The sequence below is a fragment of the Macaca mulatta genome, chromosome 15 (genome assembly GCF_049350105.2).
Source record: "Macaca mulatta isolate MMU2019108-1 chromosome 15, T2T-MMU8v2.0, whole genome shotgun sequence".
Classification (NCBI taxonomy): Eukaryota; Metazoa; Chordata; class Mammalia; order Primates; family Cercopithecidae; genus Macaca; species Macaca mulatta.
The window spans coordinates 105965247-105982273 of NC_133420.1; the positions used below are offsets into that span (position 1 = coordinate 105965247).

The following is a 17027-nucleotide window of genomic DNA, read 5'->3' on the forward strand; positions in this document are numbered from 1 at the left end:
AGACTTCTGAATCTATCAGAAAACAGGTTAGAATGTCTGCTTTCAAGTCTTGATTCTGAAAAGTAACCCCTGAGCCTGTTTAATTTTGGCTGTGTTTTTATTACAGTGTGGCTGACACCCCTTAGAAAGGTATACATACCTTTACTCATCCTCAGATCCTGAAGCTAGGAATTAGTGAATACGTTTTTGTGTTGGATTCTGGAATGGTTTCAATTCTTGTGTGGTTTCTCTGAACCCAGGATGTGAAGGATGGAAGCATTGTGCAGGTACTACTCCCCCTTTCCTTTTGCTGGAGCTTTGGGGTAACCTGGGAAATTCAGTATTTAAGTGTCTGAGATGACATTGAGCATAAAAACCTGAATTCATGGCAGATCCAAAAAGAAAAAGCTCAACTCATTTTGTTCTTTTGTTACATCTAGCAGCACAGTGCATCAGGTTTCTTAGGAGGGAGCTGATACGGCCAGAGATGTCCCTAGGCTCTGTTCCTTTGGGCCATTCCTTAGACTTGGAAGCAATTTTCCTAAATACCGTTTCTTATTTTTCTTTAGGATTTTTTTTCTACTTCCTTCCAGGAAAGGATTTGAAGTAATTTTCAACATTCAATATAGTTTCAAATGAGATAATAAATACTTTCACATATTAGTCAAAGCAAATAGTTGACACGAACAGAGAAATAACTGTTATAAATTACCTGAAATGAATAATCTAGTTGAACGTTTTGCTTTGAGAAGCCCAGTATTTAAAAGAGGAAGTCCTCCTGGGATTTATTGTTTGCTGTTTATTGTTGTGGGGGAGGACAGAATAAAAACATAAAAATATCTTAAAAGAAATAACTTTTTCCATGACTGAAATTAAGGAGTCAGTTATTTCATGGGTCCTGTTATAGAAGACACTATATAACATGATAGACAATGACTTTAGCTGGAGTTTGGCAAAAAGAAGCCTATGCTGTCTTTCTGAAAGCACAGAAAAATAATAGAAAATCATATGTTTCTGGCTGGGTGGTGGCTCACACCTGTAATCCCAACAGTTTGGGAGGCCGAGGCAGGCGGATTACTTGAGGTCAGGAGTTTGAGACCAGCCTGACCAACATGGTGAAACCCCATCTCTACAAAAATACAAAAATTAGCCAGGCATGGTAGTGGTGTGTGCCTGTAATCCCAGCTTTTCAGGAGGCTGAGGCAGGAGAATCTCTTCAACCCAGGAGGCAGAGGTTGCAGTGAGCCGAGATCATGCCACTGCACTCCAGCCTGGGTGACAGAGCGAGATTCTGTCTCAAAAAGAAGAAGAGGAGGAGGAGGAGGAGGAGGAAGAAGAGGAGGAGGAGGAGGAAGAAGAAGAAGAAGAAGAAGAAGAAGAAGAAGAAGAAGAAGAAGAAGAAGAAGAAGAAGAAGAAGAAGAAGAAGAGGAGGAGGAGGAAGAGGAGGAGGAAGAAGAAGGAGGAGAAGAAGAAGAAGAGGGGAGGAGGAGGAGGAGGGAGAAGAAGGAGAAGAAGAAGAGGAAGAAGAAAAAGAAGAAGAAGAGAAATTTTTGGAACATCCTTTCTTGAAGATTTTACTTTTCATAGAGAAAGCAGTCTTGGCATGGCTAGGTAATATGTCCCCAAATTGAGGGCCACCCCGTTTTCATACAGCCACTATAGTGCTGGTAAACCCTTTATACAACTCTTGACTGAGACAAGGAAAGGACTCTCCTTTATGTCAGAAAGCATGTGGGCTTTGTTTTGTTCCCATGTTTGCACCAAGTTCATCTTTTTAGCTCTGCAGAACACCATGCATCTGGAGTTGGCTGAATGAGGTTTCAGTGACCCTCTCTGTCAAAATTAAATCTTTATCTGTTCTCATTTTCAGAGATCATAAACTGAGATATTCAACCCACATCCCATTGGCTTACAATTCCTAAAAGCAATAGTGCGTGCAGTGGCTCATGCCTATAATTTCAGTGCTTTGGGAGGCTGACGCAGGAGGACCGTTTGAGGCCAGGAGTTGAAGACCAGCCTGGCAACATAGCAAGACTCCCATTTCTAAAAGACTTAAAAAAAAAATTAGCCGAGTGTGGTGGTGCACACCTGTAGTCCTAGCTACTCAAGAGGCTGAGGTGGGAGGATCGCTTGAGCCCAGGGGTTCCAGGCTGCAGTGAGCCATGACTGTACCTAACTCCATCCAGCCTGGGCAACAGAATGAGACCCTGTCACTAAACAAACAAATGAAAAAACAATAATAGCAGCGTTTCTTGTTAATGTCTAGCCTTTGAAGAGAATAGCAGAGGATGGGAAAGGCAGGTCTGAGTAGCATGGAGCCTGACGCTAGGGAGAGAGTTTTCAGGCTAATAGCACAGGGTGTTACAAAATCACTAGTAAATTGTTAACCATTTTTTTGAAAAATGAAATAGAATAGAAAAAAACAGAATACACTGCTCATGATAAAGGTAAATACTGGTTTGTGAAGCTTTTGTGGCAATTATTGGTGTGTGAGCATATATGTGTATATGTACTGTGTATAATGATTCCTTATCATAGGTTGTAGTCAAGAAAACTTACAAGATAAAGCATAATACCGGTAACGTAAAAAAAAAATTAAAAATTAAAATATTGTCTTCAACTTTTAATAAGCATTACAGAATTATGTATTATGTGTTAATGCTCTCTATAATTCTGATAGTTACCATCTTTCATCTAAAGAGCAAGCCAACATATTTTAATGAGTTGATTAAAAATATGAACTATTATATGGAATAAGCTATGAATTCAATTTTTAAAATAAACATAGGACTGTTCAGGTTATCATTTGTTTCTTTAATAAGTCTTGGCAGTTTACACGTTTAAAGAAATTTGTCCACTTGATCTAAGTACTCAAATACTATTTTTAAAATTCTAAATATTAAAAGCAATACTATTTTTAAAATTCTAAGTGTTCAAAAGACTCATTAAGCCTTAGAAATATTCTAATAAAATGTCCAGGAATAATAAAATCTTGGACTGAAAAACAAAATGAGCAGGCAAACAGAAAACAGAATTAGCTTATTATAAGGACAAAATAATAATGTTTATATCTATTACACTTATTCTAGTAGTCCAGAGAGGAATACATGTATTTTTATATACTGTTCTTTTAATATATTGTTAGATTTGTCAATATTTTGTAGAGGATTTTTGTGTTTATGCTCATGAGGGATATTGTATTGATCTATAGTAGTCTTCTTCTTCTCCTTCTCCTTCTTTTTTGAGACAGAGTCTCAAAAAAGCTAGAGTGCAATGGTGCAATTTTGTCTCACTGCAACCTCCGCCTCCCGGGTTCAAGCGATTGTCCTGCCTCGGTCTCCTGAGTAGCTGGGATTACAGGCACACGCCACCATGCCCAGCTAATTTTTGTATTTTTAGTTAGAGACGGGGTTTCACCATTTTGGTCAGACTGGTCTCAAACTCCTGACCTCACGATCCGCCTGCCTCGGCCTCCCAAAGTGCTGGGATTATAGGAGTGAGCCACTGGGCTCGGCTTTCTTCTTCCGTAATATGTTTGTCTGGATTTGGTATCAAAGTAATGCTGGTTCCCCAAAGTGAACTAGAAAGTATTTCCTACTATTTTTCTGAGAAATAGTACATTATTTCTTCCTCAAATGTTTGGTAGAATTTTCCAGTGAAATTATATGAGTGTGGAGTTTTATTGTTAGAAGGTTTTAAGCTATGAATTCAATTTTTAAAATAAACATAGGACTGTTCAAGTTATCTGTTTCTTTAATAAGTCTTGGCAGTTTACACCTTTAAAGAAATTTGTCCACTCAAATTTATAGGAATAAAGTTGTTTGTAATATCTGGGACACCAATGACATGAATGTTGTACATTTTGATATTGTCTTAAAGGTTGATAAGGGTCTGTTCATTTTAAAATCTTTTTTCTTCTTGTTTTCAAATGGTTTTCAAATAATTTCTATTGGCCTATCTTCAAGTTCACTGATTTTTCCTGTCTTCCCAATTCTGCTACTTAGCACATGTACTGCATGTACTGAATCTTTTATATATTGTAATTTTTTCTTCTCAAATTTCCATTTGATTTTGTCTTATAGTTGATTTTTCTGAAAAATAATATCTTTTCATTAAGTTTATTTTCCTTATGGATTATAATTATAATAGCTTTAAAATCTTTGATAATTCTAACATTTGTGTCATCTTGGGTTTGGCATCTGTTGATTGTCTTTTCCCTTGAAAACTAGTCACATTCTCCTAATTCTTTGTGTGTCAAGTATTTTGGATTGTGTCCTGGACATTTTGAATATTATGTTGTGAGAATCTGGGTCTTTTTAAAATCCTCTGGAGAGTATCAATTTTTAAATGAGTAATCAACCCAGTTGGGTTCAGGCTTTAAGTTCTGTCTGTTCTTCTGTGAACAAGGTTCTAACGCTACTTAAGTTCTCAAAGCCTTGGCTATGCTGCCTTGGGAATGTCCCATGCATGTATCACACTCTGGCGTTAGTATGGAGCTTGGGCAGAAGTTTGTATTGCAGTAGAGTTTTCAAAGGCTTCGCTAGGTGGCTTTCAATCTATCTCCTGTATCTGTACCTCAGGGATGAGGCTGGGACCATTGCCAGTTTATACACAGAATGCCATGGGACCCGTAATCCAGTCCTCTCTGCTCCGGAATTCCTCCTTATCTCTCCTGCTCAAAGTAGTCCCCCCTTTCTTAGTCTCCTGGCCGAAGAAGATAGGTTTTTATCAATTTCTGCTGTTCATACTGCCCACTGCAGTTCTGCTAGGTGTTCACTCTTGCTTAAGAGCTGGGAGAGACAGGAAAAAAATGAAACCAGAAAACTGAACTCTACATGAGTTTCTTTGCCCAGTTCGACTTCCATTCCCAATCCAATAATGCTTTCATTTACTTTTCAGAGACTACAAGTGTACTCTAGCCAGAGCTTTTACTTGTTTTTTGTTGTTGCTGTTGTTGTTTGTTTGTTTGTTTGTTTGTATTGAGACTGAATCTTGCTCTGTTGCCCTGGCTGGAGTGCAGTGGTGCAGTCTTGGCTCACTGCAACCACTGCCTCCTGGGTTCAAGTGATTCTCATGCCTCAGCCTCCCAAGTAGCTGGGATTACAAATAGCGCTACCACACCTAGCTAATTTTTGTAAGTTTAGTAGAGACAGAGTTTCACTATGTTAGCCAGGCTGGTCTCGAACTCCTGACCTCAAGTGATCCACCTACCTTGGCCTCCCAAAGTGCTGGGATTACAGGTTTGAGCCACTGTGCCCGGCCACTTTTACTTGTAAGTAGAGAGACACATGGGGTATAGTAACTTACTTGATCAACTCTGAAAGTCCTTTTTTCACACTTACTTTTAAGCATTTTTCTATGCCATTAAAATTTTTAAAAATGCCATCTTATCATTTCATTATATTCCATTATATGTATTTTAATTATGCATCCATTCTCTTAAAACCTTTGTTGTTGTTGTTGTTGTTGTTGTTGTTTTAGACACAGTCTCACGCTGTCATCCAGGCTGGAGTGCTATGGCACAATCACAACTCACTGCATCCCTGACCTTCTAGGCCCAAGTGATCCTCCCACCTCAGCCTCCCCAGTAGCTGGGATCACAGGCATGTGCCACCATACCCAGCTAATTTATTATTATTATTATTGTTATTTTGTAGAGACAGGGTTTCCCTTTGTTGCTCAGGCTGGTCTTAAACTCCTGGGTTCAAGCAATTGTCCCACACTGGCCTCCCAAAGTGCTGGGATTACAGGAGGGAGCCACCATGCCCAGCCCAAAAGCTATTTTTGTTTACTTCTAATATATTACTATTACATATAACACTGTGACATAAATTTGCATCTTGTTTTCTGATTATTTAACATGTATTTTTAGATACAGAATTACTAGTTAGTTCAAAGATCACAAAGATGGGCTGGGTTCAGTGGTTTATGCCTGTAATCTCAGTGTTTGGGGAGGCGGAGGCAGGAGGATTACTTGAGGTCAGGAGTTTGAGACCAATCTGGGCTTATCTACAGAAAAAAAAAAATAGCTGGGCATGGTGGTGCATACCTGTGGTCCTATGGCTACTCAGGAGGCTGAGGCAGGAGGACAGCTTGAGCCCAGGAGTTCCAGGCTGCAGTGAGTTATGATGGGACTACTGCACTCAACCTAGGTAACAGAGTAAGACTGTTTTTGTTTTTGGTTTCCCTTGAGTTGGCCAGACTCTGTCGCTTAAGGGAAAAAAAAAAAAAGTCACAAAGCTGAAATTAAAGCACCAGCTAGTTTGTGTTCTTTTCTGGAGTATCTTAAAAAGAATACACTTTCAAGTTCATTGAGTTTATTGGCTGAATCTAGATCTTTGAAATTGTAGGGCTGAAGTCCCTGTTTCTTTGCTGACAGGCCGCCAGGAATCTCTCAGCTCCTAGAAACCACGCTCAGGTTTTTGTCCCCTGGCTCCTTCCATCTTCAAAGCCAGCAGGGGAATTACTTTCACATCAAATCCCTTGCACACTGTCCCTCTCTCTGTCTTCCTGTCTCTGACCAATCCATCCTTATTGAAAGGGCTCATATGATTAGATTAGACCCACCCGGATAATCTCCCTATCTGAATGTCAACTGGTTTGGAACAGTAATTAGTCCATTCTTGCACTGCTATAAAGAAACACCTGAGACTGGGTAATTTAGAAGGAAAAGAGGTTTAATTGGCTCACAGTTCCACAGGCTGTACAGGAAGCACAGTGGCTTCTGCTATGGGGGAGGCCTCAGGAAGCTTATAGTCATGGCGGAAGGCCATGGCGGAAGGCAAAGGGGGAGTGAATCACTTCACATGGCAGGAGCAGGAGGAAGGAGGCTGGAGGTGCCACACACTTTGAAACAATCAGATATCATGAGAATTCACTATCATCCCCCAAGGGGGATGGTGTTAAACCATGAAACCACCTCCATGATTTAATTACCTCCTACCAGGCCCCACCTCCAGCATTGGGGATTATATTTCAACATGAGATTTGGGTGGGGACACAGATCCAAACAGTATCAGGGTCTTTAATTACATCTGCAAAATTCTTCACAATAATGCCTCAACTAGCATTTGATTAAATAAGTGGATGTTACACCAGGGAATGAGAATCATCCCTTAGAGACCATCTTAGGATTCTGCCACTACAGGGTCACATCAGAAAGACACAAGATACAACAATCAATACATATAAATTGCTAGAGTATTATTGTTTAGGTCTGTGGACTCCAGAGACTCCAATAGCTAAACTTCTTTAAAAGTGACCTTAATCAGAATGTTTGCCTCAGTTCACGTCAGGTATTGCCAGATATCACTAATAGTTATCTGTCAATCATATATCTATCAGAGACGTAGCAAATACACACATTTCAATTACTACAGAGAAGGAAGAGGGCCTGAAATGTTATTTAGTGTTCACTCTGAGTTCCCTACAGCCATCATGTCATTCCATCCCCATTCTGCTCCTAAGATGGATATCAATGTCCTCATTTTCTGAGAATTCCAAGGTTCAAATTGTTTAGTAAATGACAGTGTTGCACAGCTAACACTGATTTCCAGCCATGAAACATGTAAAGTCCACTGTCAATGTTAACCAGTATTCACACAATAAATAATAAAATATATTGAAAAGTGGAGCAAGAAGGAACAAGAGTCAACTCGAAAGGCCTCCAACAGCTAAATCTGGGATCTGTGCCACAAAATGATAGCAATGGTAACTCAGAATAAATTATTGCCCATTAGTCTATATTGATGTCAATAAATACCTGAATAAAGAAATGGGGCAAAAGGAAAGCTCTTCCTTTACAGCAGGGGTCCCCAACCCCTAAGCCACAGGCCACTACAAGTCCATGGCCTGTTAGGACGTGGGTTGGACAGCAGGAGGCGAGTGGTAGGCAAGTGAGCAAACTTCATCCGTATTTATAGCCACTCTCCATCCCTTGCATTACCGCCTGAGCTCTGCTTCCTGTCAAGTTAGCAGCAGCATTACATTCTCATAGGATTGCTAATCCTATCGTGACTGTGCATGCAAGGCATCTTCTAGGTTGCAGGCTCCTTAGGAGTATTTAATGCCTGATTATCTGTCACTGTCTCCCATCACCCCTAGATGGGACCATGTAGTTGAAGGAAAACAACCTCAGGGCTCCCACTGATTCTACATTATAGTGAGTTGTATAATCATTTTATTATATATTACAATGTAATAATAATAAAGTACAAAATAAATATAATGCACTTGAATCATCCCAAAACCATCCCCCACCCCCAGGTCTGTGGAAAAATTGTCTTCCATGAAACTAGTCTCTGGTGCCAGAAAGGTTGTGGACCACTGCTTTACAGAATTCCAATTAATATAGAAGGCATGATAAAAATAGAAAATTTTCCCTGATTATCTCCCTCCACCTTCCGATACACCTCTGTGCATCGTTCCTCTCTGTGTCCATGTATTCTCATCATTTAGCTTCCACTTATAAGTAAGAACATGTGGTATTTGGTTTTCTGTTCCTGTGTTAGTTTGCTAAGGATAGTAGCCTCCAGCTCCTGGATACTAGGCTTCATACCTGGGTGAAATGAAGTAATTCTGTACAACAAACCCCTATGACATGTGTTTACGTATGTAACAAACCTGCACATCCTGCATATGTACCCCTGAAATTAAGTTAAAAAAATTTTTTTTATCAGCATGCAAGAAGAAATAGAGTATCTTTCTTTTTTTTTTCTTTTTTTTTTTTGAGATGGACTGTTGCTGTCGCCCAGGTTGGGGTGCAGTGGCGCGATCTCAGCTCACTGAAACCTCCACTTCCCGGGTTCAAGCAATTCTCCTGCCTCAGCCTCCCAAGTAACTGGGACTACAGGCACACACCACCACATTTGGCTAATTTTTGAGTTTTTAGTAGAGGCAGGGTTTCACCATATTGGTCAGGCTTGTCTCAAACTCCTGACTTCAGGCGATCTACCCACCTCGGCCTCCCAAAGTGCTGGGATTACAGGCGTGAGCTACCATGCCAGGCCAGAACAGAGTATCTTTCTATACTCCTATAGACAAGGATGTTACAAAATTATCATCCTATGAAAAGATAATTAGAGAGTAATCAGCCAAGAGAGGTAAGGAGAGAAAGCATTATAGAGATCTGTCAGGTAGTTAAATAATTTTTAAGTAAGCTATTTTTCTAAATAAAAAAAGAAAAACAGAAAATTACCATTTGACATATACCAGAGCAGTACGGCAGTAAGGCAAGACTCATCAATCCTAAAATTTGTGGGCAGAGTATAAGGAATGGAGTATTTACTGTCTCAAAGTATTTTCCCAGAAGGTAATAATTAATTACAAAAAGGAAAACAGTAACTTTACAAAACAGAAACCTGGCAGACACCATCTTAACCAAGTAATCAACATTATGATTACCGATGAGACAAGCTGAGATTCTTGTGCCTGTTGACATGATGCACGGATATATCAACATCACTTCCACAGAGTTCTTACCGAGACATATTTTTAAGAAACATCAGACAAACCAAAATCGAGGGCCATCCTATGAAATACCTGAACAGTGCTCTTCAAAAGGTACCCAGGTCATGAAAAGCAAAGAAATTCTGAGTTTTTTTAGATTAAAGACCACTAAGGAGATACTGTAACTAAATATAGCATGTGAGCCTGAATTGGATGCTGGGCTAGAAAAAGAATAGGACAATGGTAAAAGTTGAATAGTCTATAAATTTTATAACTTTTCAAGGTTTTTGACATGTATACTTTAAGAGTTATCTGAAGTCATTCTTTCCATGTCCTCATAATCATACAAGATAATTTTATCAATGTTAATTTCCTGATTTTCATAATTGCACTGTGGTAATTTAAGATGTTACATTAGGGAATTGGGGTGAAAAGTTATAAAACATTTAAAAACCTACATTTTACCTCAATTTATCCACAATGAAATTTTGCTGTTACCTTAAGTTTACTTAGTAAACAACTTTTTTAAAGGAATTATTTTAACTCTTTCTCTTTTCAATATATAGATTGCCCCTGACTTGATGGTTTGACAGGATTTTTCAGGTTTACCACAGTGTGAAAGTGATATAAATTCAGTATGTTTGACTAACCATGGGGTTATGTCCTGATAAACCCATCATAAGTTGAAAATATCATAAGCTGAAAGTTTCAATTCCAATTTCTATCCTGAAACTTCTAGAGGCAGTTAAAAACTTTAACTATAGGGAGCATATTTATTCTAATGATTTTTTTAACCTACCTTAACATAAGGTTATTATGAGAACTAAACAAGATGATGCAAGTAAAGTACTTATAACATTGCTTGACAATAAACAGTCTCTCTGAGGTAGATACTATTTATTATTTCTCATTTTACAGGTGAGAAATTCAAGGCTTGGAAATGAAAAATAACTGGCCTAAAGTTACATAGGTAGGAAGTGGCAGTACAAGACTTTGAACCATGTCCGACCACAATGCTATACAGTTTGTCTTCTGTTCTAAAACATTCTTATTAATGTCAACCCATTCTTAAATCCTTCAGTACACACAAAAAAATCAAGTTTTTCTCTTTCCCTCTCAATGGCATTTACCACTTTTCTTGAATTTTGGATCTAATGTCATCAGCAACAAAAAACACAAGCAAGAACCAGTTATTCAATTACAAAACCAACATTCTGGATGCAGTACAAAAGTTAGTTAACTGAATCACTGATACTCACATCACGAATTGCTTACTTTATTTCTTTAACAATGAAATAGTAATAACACAATAATTCAGTTGTAACAAAGCCACCAACAGAGCAAAACAAAAACAAAGCTAATTAAGAAGCATTGCTTCAGCTCAAATTAGTTATCTCCTTTAAACAGGAAAAACGACCATTAGTCTAGTGGTTCTCAACCCTGTCTGCACATGAGAGAAATGGAGGGAAATAGGGCTGGTGCTTAAAAAAATAGTTATATCCAAGACCCACCTTAGAACTATTAAACAAGAATCTCTCAAGAGTGAGGCCCAGGCAAAGATTTTTCAAGTGCTGTCAGTGTTGAGAACTACAGGTCTAAAGTAATAAGGAATAACACCATGCCTCGAAGCAATTGAAAACCAAGAAGTTGATCATATAATAAATTTTTTCCTCTAATCCTGGGAAAAGAGGGGGAAGCAGGCACCGACTCAGTTTTCATTGTTCTTTATCCATCTTCAGTTGCCCATAGTAGAGCTTAACAAACATCAAATATTGGAACTTATGCAAACATGCTACCCAAATTGAAATTCTCACTACTTTACATTTAGAAAGCTCTTTTAAAACAATAGCATTTACAACAATCCCGCCCATCTTAAGTTTGCATAGATGTTCAAGTCAGCTATTTGTTCAACTAACAGAGTCAATAGAATGTATTAGAAAGTACTTTATTAACAAGTTATTATAAAACATTTTATACATATTCATTTTATGTACTACAAATAAACTTTTTGGTGCAGATAGAATATTTGAGTTTTTCCCACGTATTTCTAAAACTGCTAGAATTTCTTTTTATAAGATCAGTACCTTCAATTCTAGAATTTAAACAAAACTTTTTGCTCTAAGAATGCATACATAAAATACTTCCCCAACAACTGTACTCTATCCTTGACAAATCCTTAATAAGAGGTTCAGTAGTAACTGTAGGTATTTAATATCAGAAGAATCTTTCTTCATTTCTCAGGTTTGGAAATATAACTTCAAGTATGGAAAATAACTTTTCCCTTAAGAATACGAGAATTCATTTAGAGACATCTCCTGAAATCAGCCAATCCCACTGCTTCAGCTCCTTACGTCAGGACTCCATGTCAACCTCGGCCCCTTCATTCCTGCCCTGAAGTGTTGCTTCTGTCAGGGTATCTTCATTTAAATCTTCAATGTCTGCCAGATCAATAGGCGGCAAAGGATTCCTCCAGTACTGGAAGGTATTATACTGCCAAAATTCGTCATTGTGCTTTAGAGAAAAAAAAGAGAGAGATGAAAGTGCATCAGTAGCTTAGAAAACAATTTAGGTTTTTTCACAAAACAAATGTGTTTTAAAGGCAAACTCATAGAAGATTTTGTAGTCTTCTATTTTGTATTTTTAACAAATATACATTTTAAATTTTGTCTCATCTAAGTACTTCATGTACTCAATCAAATCTGTGCATTTTAATATTTACAATTTGTGAAAGTATTCGTTAAATTTAAAGGAATTTCCTCCAAGAGCATCTCTTTCCACAGTTTTTCTCCCATTTTTCACCTAAAGAAAATTATCTAAGAACAGTCTTAAAATTTTTTATCTTTCAATAAGGAAAATAAGAATTTATTTTAAAAATACAAACACACACTCCTTATAACTTACTTTTGGTCTTGTTCTTAAGGTTTGGTATTTTAAGAGATTTACTTTACATAGCCCAAAATGTTTTGAACTCTTCCAAAAAGTATTAGGTTATAAACTTGATGAATAGCAAGAAAATGTTAAACTGATCATTTTGTTAAAGATAAAAAAATCAAGTGCTCGATAGCCACATGACCTAGTGGCTACTGTGCTGGATAGCACAGGTCTGTAAGAAAGTCTCATTAGGAAGTTCAGCATCTTCTACGCTGAGCCTTAAAGAATTAAGTTTTGGGGGAATTTCTTAATATTGGGATAAACACATAATAAGTCAAAAGATATCAAGAAAAATTTCACTTTAATAAGAAAATGGGGTTAAAAACAAGGTTCTAGTTCTCTGCCTTTTGGGAAATCTACTGTACAAATTATCTACTTATAAACACGGACCAAAAAAGTATTTTAATTATGTTAGTAAAACCTAGTGACTAAGGGTACACAAACTTTGCCACCAGACAGACCTGGGTTTGCAAGATAACTCCACCGCTCACTAAATCTGATCTTGACTTTATTGATAAAATGGAGGACTGTGGTAAAAATTCAGGCTTGGCATAGTAATTCTCAATATTGCTAGGTATTATATCCCAATAAGCCAATGAATCATTAATCACTGTCTCCTTAAAGCATTTCTGCTTACTTTCTGTTAAGAATATCTAACAGTTGGCTGGGCATGATTACACCTGTAATCCCAGCACTTTGGGAGGCAGAAGCATCGCTTGAGCCCCAGAGTTTGAGACCAGCCCTGGCAACATAGCAAGACTCCATCTCAATTTATTAAAAACAAACAAACAAAAAACTAACAGTTGAGTCAACACTGACAGGGCAGTGAGTCTACATAGTGACACCAACATGAAAAAAATACATGAATATTTAATGAATACCTGATTTTATTTCTCTAGTCAAAAAACATCTGAAACAGGAAATACCCTGAAGTTCCAGGACAGAAATGACGTAACATTATCCTGCCTAGATTGCATTCTTAATGTAGAAAAAAGGTATTTGAGGTAGTATTTCCTAAATGAGGTCCCAAGGGTGAGGGCTGGGACTTAAGCCCTATTCTGAGCACAAAAGAAACCAGGCATTTACTGTATTTAACTGTTTTACGTCTCTGTTTTTGTTATATTCAATTTTCCCTTGGTAATCAGGTATAAAATCCTTAAAACAAAAAGCCTGTCTTTGGAGGCAGGAAGGAAAAACAGAAGCTGGAGAGAGCATGTTTGCAAAAGAGAAGTGGCTCCAGAACAAATCTAACAAAAAGAAGAAACTAGGAGTGTTACTGAGCTTTCCTCAAAAGAGGGCCTGAGGGTGCCTTGCGCCTGTAATTCCAACAATGTGGTAGGCAGAGGCGGGAGGATCACTTGAGCCCAGCCTGGGTAAGATGGCGAAACCCCATCTCTACCAAAAAAAAAAAAAAAAAAATTAGTCCAGCGTGGTATCATGCACTGTAGTCCCAACTACTCAGGAGGCTAAGGTTGCAGTGAGCCGGGATGGTGCCACTGCACTCCAGCCTGGGCATGGGAGCGAGACCCCAAGACTCTTTTTTTAAAAACAACAAAGAGAACAAGGGGACTAGTCTTGGTGAAGAAAGAACCGCTGGAGCCAACCTTTTTCCCTGTCATGTGCTTGCAGCGACTATAGAAGTACAGAGGTGCCAGATCTAGTCACTGCTGCAGGGGAAAAGACAGTTGAGTCTAAGACTCTAAGTAAGCATCACGTTTCAGGCTACTAGAGTACTCTTACTCTTTGCCTACTGTCATTTCCATATTTCCCTCTTATCAACTGTGTGGCATACCATAGACAGTGCATTCTGGTAGGTGACAAGCCTATGCATGAGTGGAGTACTAAAATGGTGTGAAGAGCTTTCAAAAAGTTTTCAAACTACACAGTCCCTAATCTCCTTATCCATTAGGTTTAGAAGATGATCCATCAGTTTTTAGTTGATTTTGAATATCTGAGAGCAATCTGAAAAAAAAGTTTAAATAAGGGTCATGTTTCAATCATAGGGAAAAAAAAAAAAAAAGTCTTTCCCAACTATAAAACTCTCGTTATTTTATTGAATTTTTCACATGAACAAGTCATGCCTAAGAAATTTCATTTCTTTTTTTTTTTTTTTGGAAAGGCATTTGAAAACCCTGACATAAGATACTTAAGAAAACAGAAGAACGTTGGGTGGATGCTATTAGATAGCTGAAGAGAATGTGGTGAATTCTGAGAAACCTGTATTTGGTTCTTCATCTTCCAAGTCCTCTGGTAAGTCATTGCAGGACTGTGAAAAAGCAGTATGAATTCCTAAGTCTAGACCAAAGCTGTCCAATAAATATATAATGCTCTAAAAACATAATTTAAAATTTTCTAGTAGCGGTATTTAAAAAGTAAAAGAAACTTCTGGTATTAAATATATTTTCTTCAATATAGCCAAGTTATTTCATGTGTAATCAATATAAAATTTTGAGCTATTTTATCTTTATTTCTTATTAAATCCACGAAATTTCGTGCATATTTTAAACTTAGAGCACATTCCCATTTGGACTAGTCACGTTTCAAGTGTTCTTACTGGCTAGCGGCTGGGCAGCAGAGATCTAGGCAAATAGAGGCATGCCTAGATCTTCTCAGGATTCTTAGGTGCAGAGATGAGGCAGGCTCATGTCTTGAATAGGAACCCCCCAATGATTTTCATATATGCCTTAAGTCCCAAATTAATTGTCTTTTTTTTTTTTTGGTTTTTGAGACAGAGTCTCACTCTGTTGCCCAGGCTGGAGTGCAGTGGCCCAATCTCAGCTCACTACAACCTCCATCTCCCTGGTTAAAATGATTCTTGTGCCTCATCCTCCCGAGTAGCTGCGATTACTGGTGTGCACCATCACACTCATCTAATTTTTGTATTTTAATAGAGACAGAGTTTCACCCTATTGGCCAGGCTGGTCTCAAACTCCCGACCTCAGGTGATCCAGCCGCCATGGCCTCCCAAAGTCCTGGGATTACAGGCGTGAGACACCACGCCCCACCCCCAAATTAATTTTCAACGTTACTTTTGCCTAGGATCAGATTTAACATTATGAGTTAAAACAAAGCTTTGCCCAAGGTATGGTGGTCCATCCTTTTCTCCAGAAGCTGTCCAACCAGCTTCCAGGACGTCCAATTAATCGACGGCTACCACACTGGTCTCCCTCTAGAAAAAGAATTCTATCCCGAATTCTAGACTAATCATCGTTAAACCCAGGAAGGCCCTCTACACCTCTTGTCTGTCGTTTGTCGTTGGACTGAACCTATCCCTTCACGGTCAGCGTCCTCACAGTGCTCACAGCCTGCCACAACCCACGGTCCCATTTTCCTTTTACAGAGCGCGGCGCTGACGCCGTAAGGCCACTTCTACCGCTCCAGACCACGGTCTGTTTCCCCCTCGCCCAGCCCGGTGCTTTCTGCCCATCGGACTCTCGGGGTGTCTTCTGGCAGTCGGCATCCTCTCCCGGAGCGGTGACCCCTTCCTTCCCCCTCCTCAGGCGTCTTAACCTACACAAGTCATGAGTGGGACCTGGGACGCTCTGTGTGTAAGGGGAAAAGGCAAGCCCCTTCGCCCCTCAGCCCACCCGCCCCCAGCCCCTACCTGGCGCGATGCGACCCCCCAGTCTCCCCGCAGGGGTCCTGCGCGCCCCGCCCCGTCGTCGCCACCGCCCCCCGGGGGCCGGGCGCCCGGGAGCTCCTCCCCCGGCCCCACGGGCGGCGGCGGCAGCAGCGGCGGATCGCCTGTCTCCAGGCTGTGGTCCTCACGCTCCTGTCCGCTCGGGGCGCTGTTGTCCCCGCTGTCACGGCGCTTGCTGGGCGAAGCCGAGGGCTCTGCCATGGTCCCTGCGTCGATTTTGCGCTTTCGGTGCTGCCCGGGGACGCCGAGGGGCTGCCCAGTATGCGCGACCCCGGGCGGCCGGATCCAGAGAGGCGGTGGCGGCGGCTGCTCAGCGAAGTCGCAGAGCAGGAGCCGCTTCCAAGGCACGTGGAACGTCACCGGCTCGGCCGCACGCCGCTTGGCCATGGGCCCAGAGGCTCGGGCGGAGCCCGCCAGGCGCGGGAGACCGAGTGCTGATAGCTGCGGGGGCGAAGAGCGAAGACTAAGCGCGTGAGAAAGGGATAGGCCGAAGTCGGGCGAGGAGGCGGCAGGACGCTGGAGGGGGTGGGGCGGGGCGGCTAGCGCACGAGCTAGGGCTGGGGCTCCGGCTCGGAGGCAGCTCCAGAGCTCAGCCCTCGCCGCCGCCGAGATGCGGCCCGGACGTTGAGAAGCAACCGCGAAGCGGCGGAGATTCGAACCTGCGCACAACGTGCGCGCGCGCACTCTGTCTGGCCAGGCGGAGCCGCTGGTTGGTGGAGGCTCGCGGGGCGCGCTCCCGAGCGCCCTCGCGACCGGAAGTGCGCGCCCGGGGGTAGGCGGGAAGGCGGCGGCGGGATTAATTAAAGACCAGATCGAGCGGCCCGCAGAGGGGCGTGACCTTGTTTCCTCAGGGGTGTGGCGGTGGTCTCACTACTAAGTTCGGTATAGCACGGTACGTTCTAGACCCTCCTATAGGAAATTTAAGGCCTTTAAAATGTGTATTTCCTTCCTCCAGTCAGTGACCACGGGGGCGTCTCCATGAGAGTAAGGCAAAGATATAATAGAGTTCCAGACTATCCTGGGCAACAT

At 40.7% G+C, this 17027-nt stretch overlaps 1 protein-coding gene across 1 annotated transcript; it reads right to left on the reverse strand.

Annotated features, from left to right (window-relative positions):
• Window positions 1-10311: 10311 nt before the first annotated feature.
• On the reverse strand, window positions 10312-16685 carry C15H9orf40 (chromosome 15 C9orf40 homolog). The gene is made up of 2 exons (XM_001098902.5): window positions 15963-16685; window positions 10312-11938 (listed from the first exon to the last, which is right to left on the reverse strand). Exons 1-2 carry the CDS (start codon window positions 16383-16385, stop codon window positions 11780-11782), a joined length of 582 nt encoding a protein of 193 aa, XP_001098902.1. The 5' UTR covers window positions 16386-16685; the 3' UTR covers window positions 10312-11779.
• Between the last annotated feature and the right edge of the window lie 342 nt (window positions 16686-17027).

Bases quoted from the DNA above. Each gene is read 5' to 3' on its own strand.
- C15H9orf40 (XM_001098902.5), bottom strand. From the start codon at position 16,385: ATGGCCAAGCGGCGTGCGGCCGAGCCGGTGACGTTCCACGTGCCTTGG. The intron at 11,939-15,962 runs GTAGGGGCTGGG...TTTTCTCTAAAG, and splicing joins GGGGGGTCGCATCGCGCCAG to CACAATGACGAATTTTGGCA.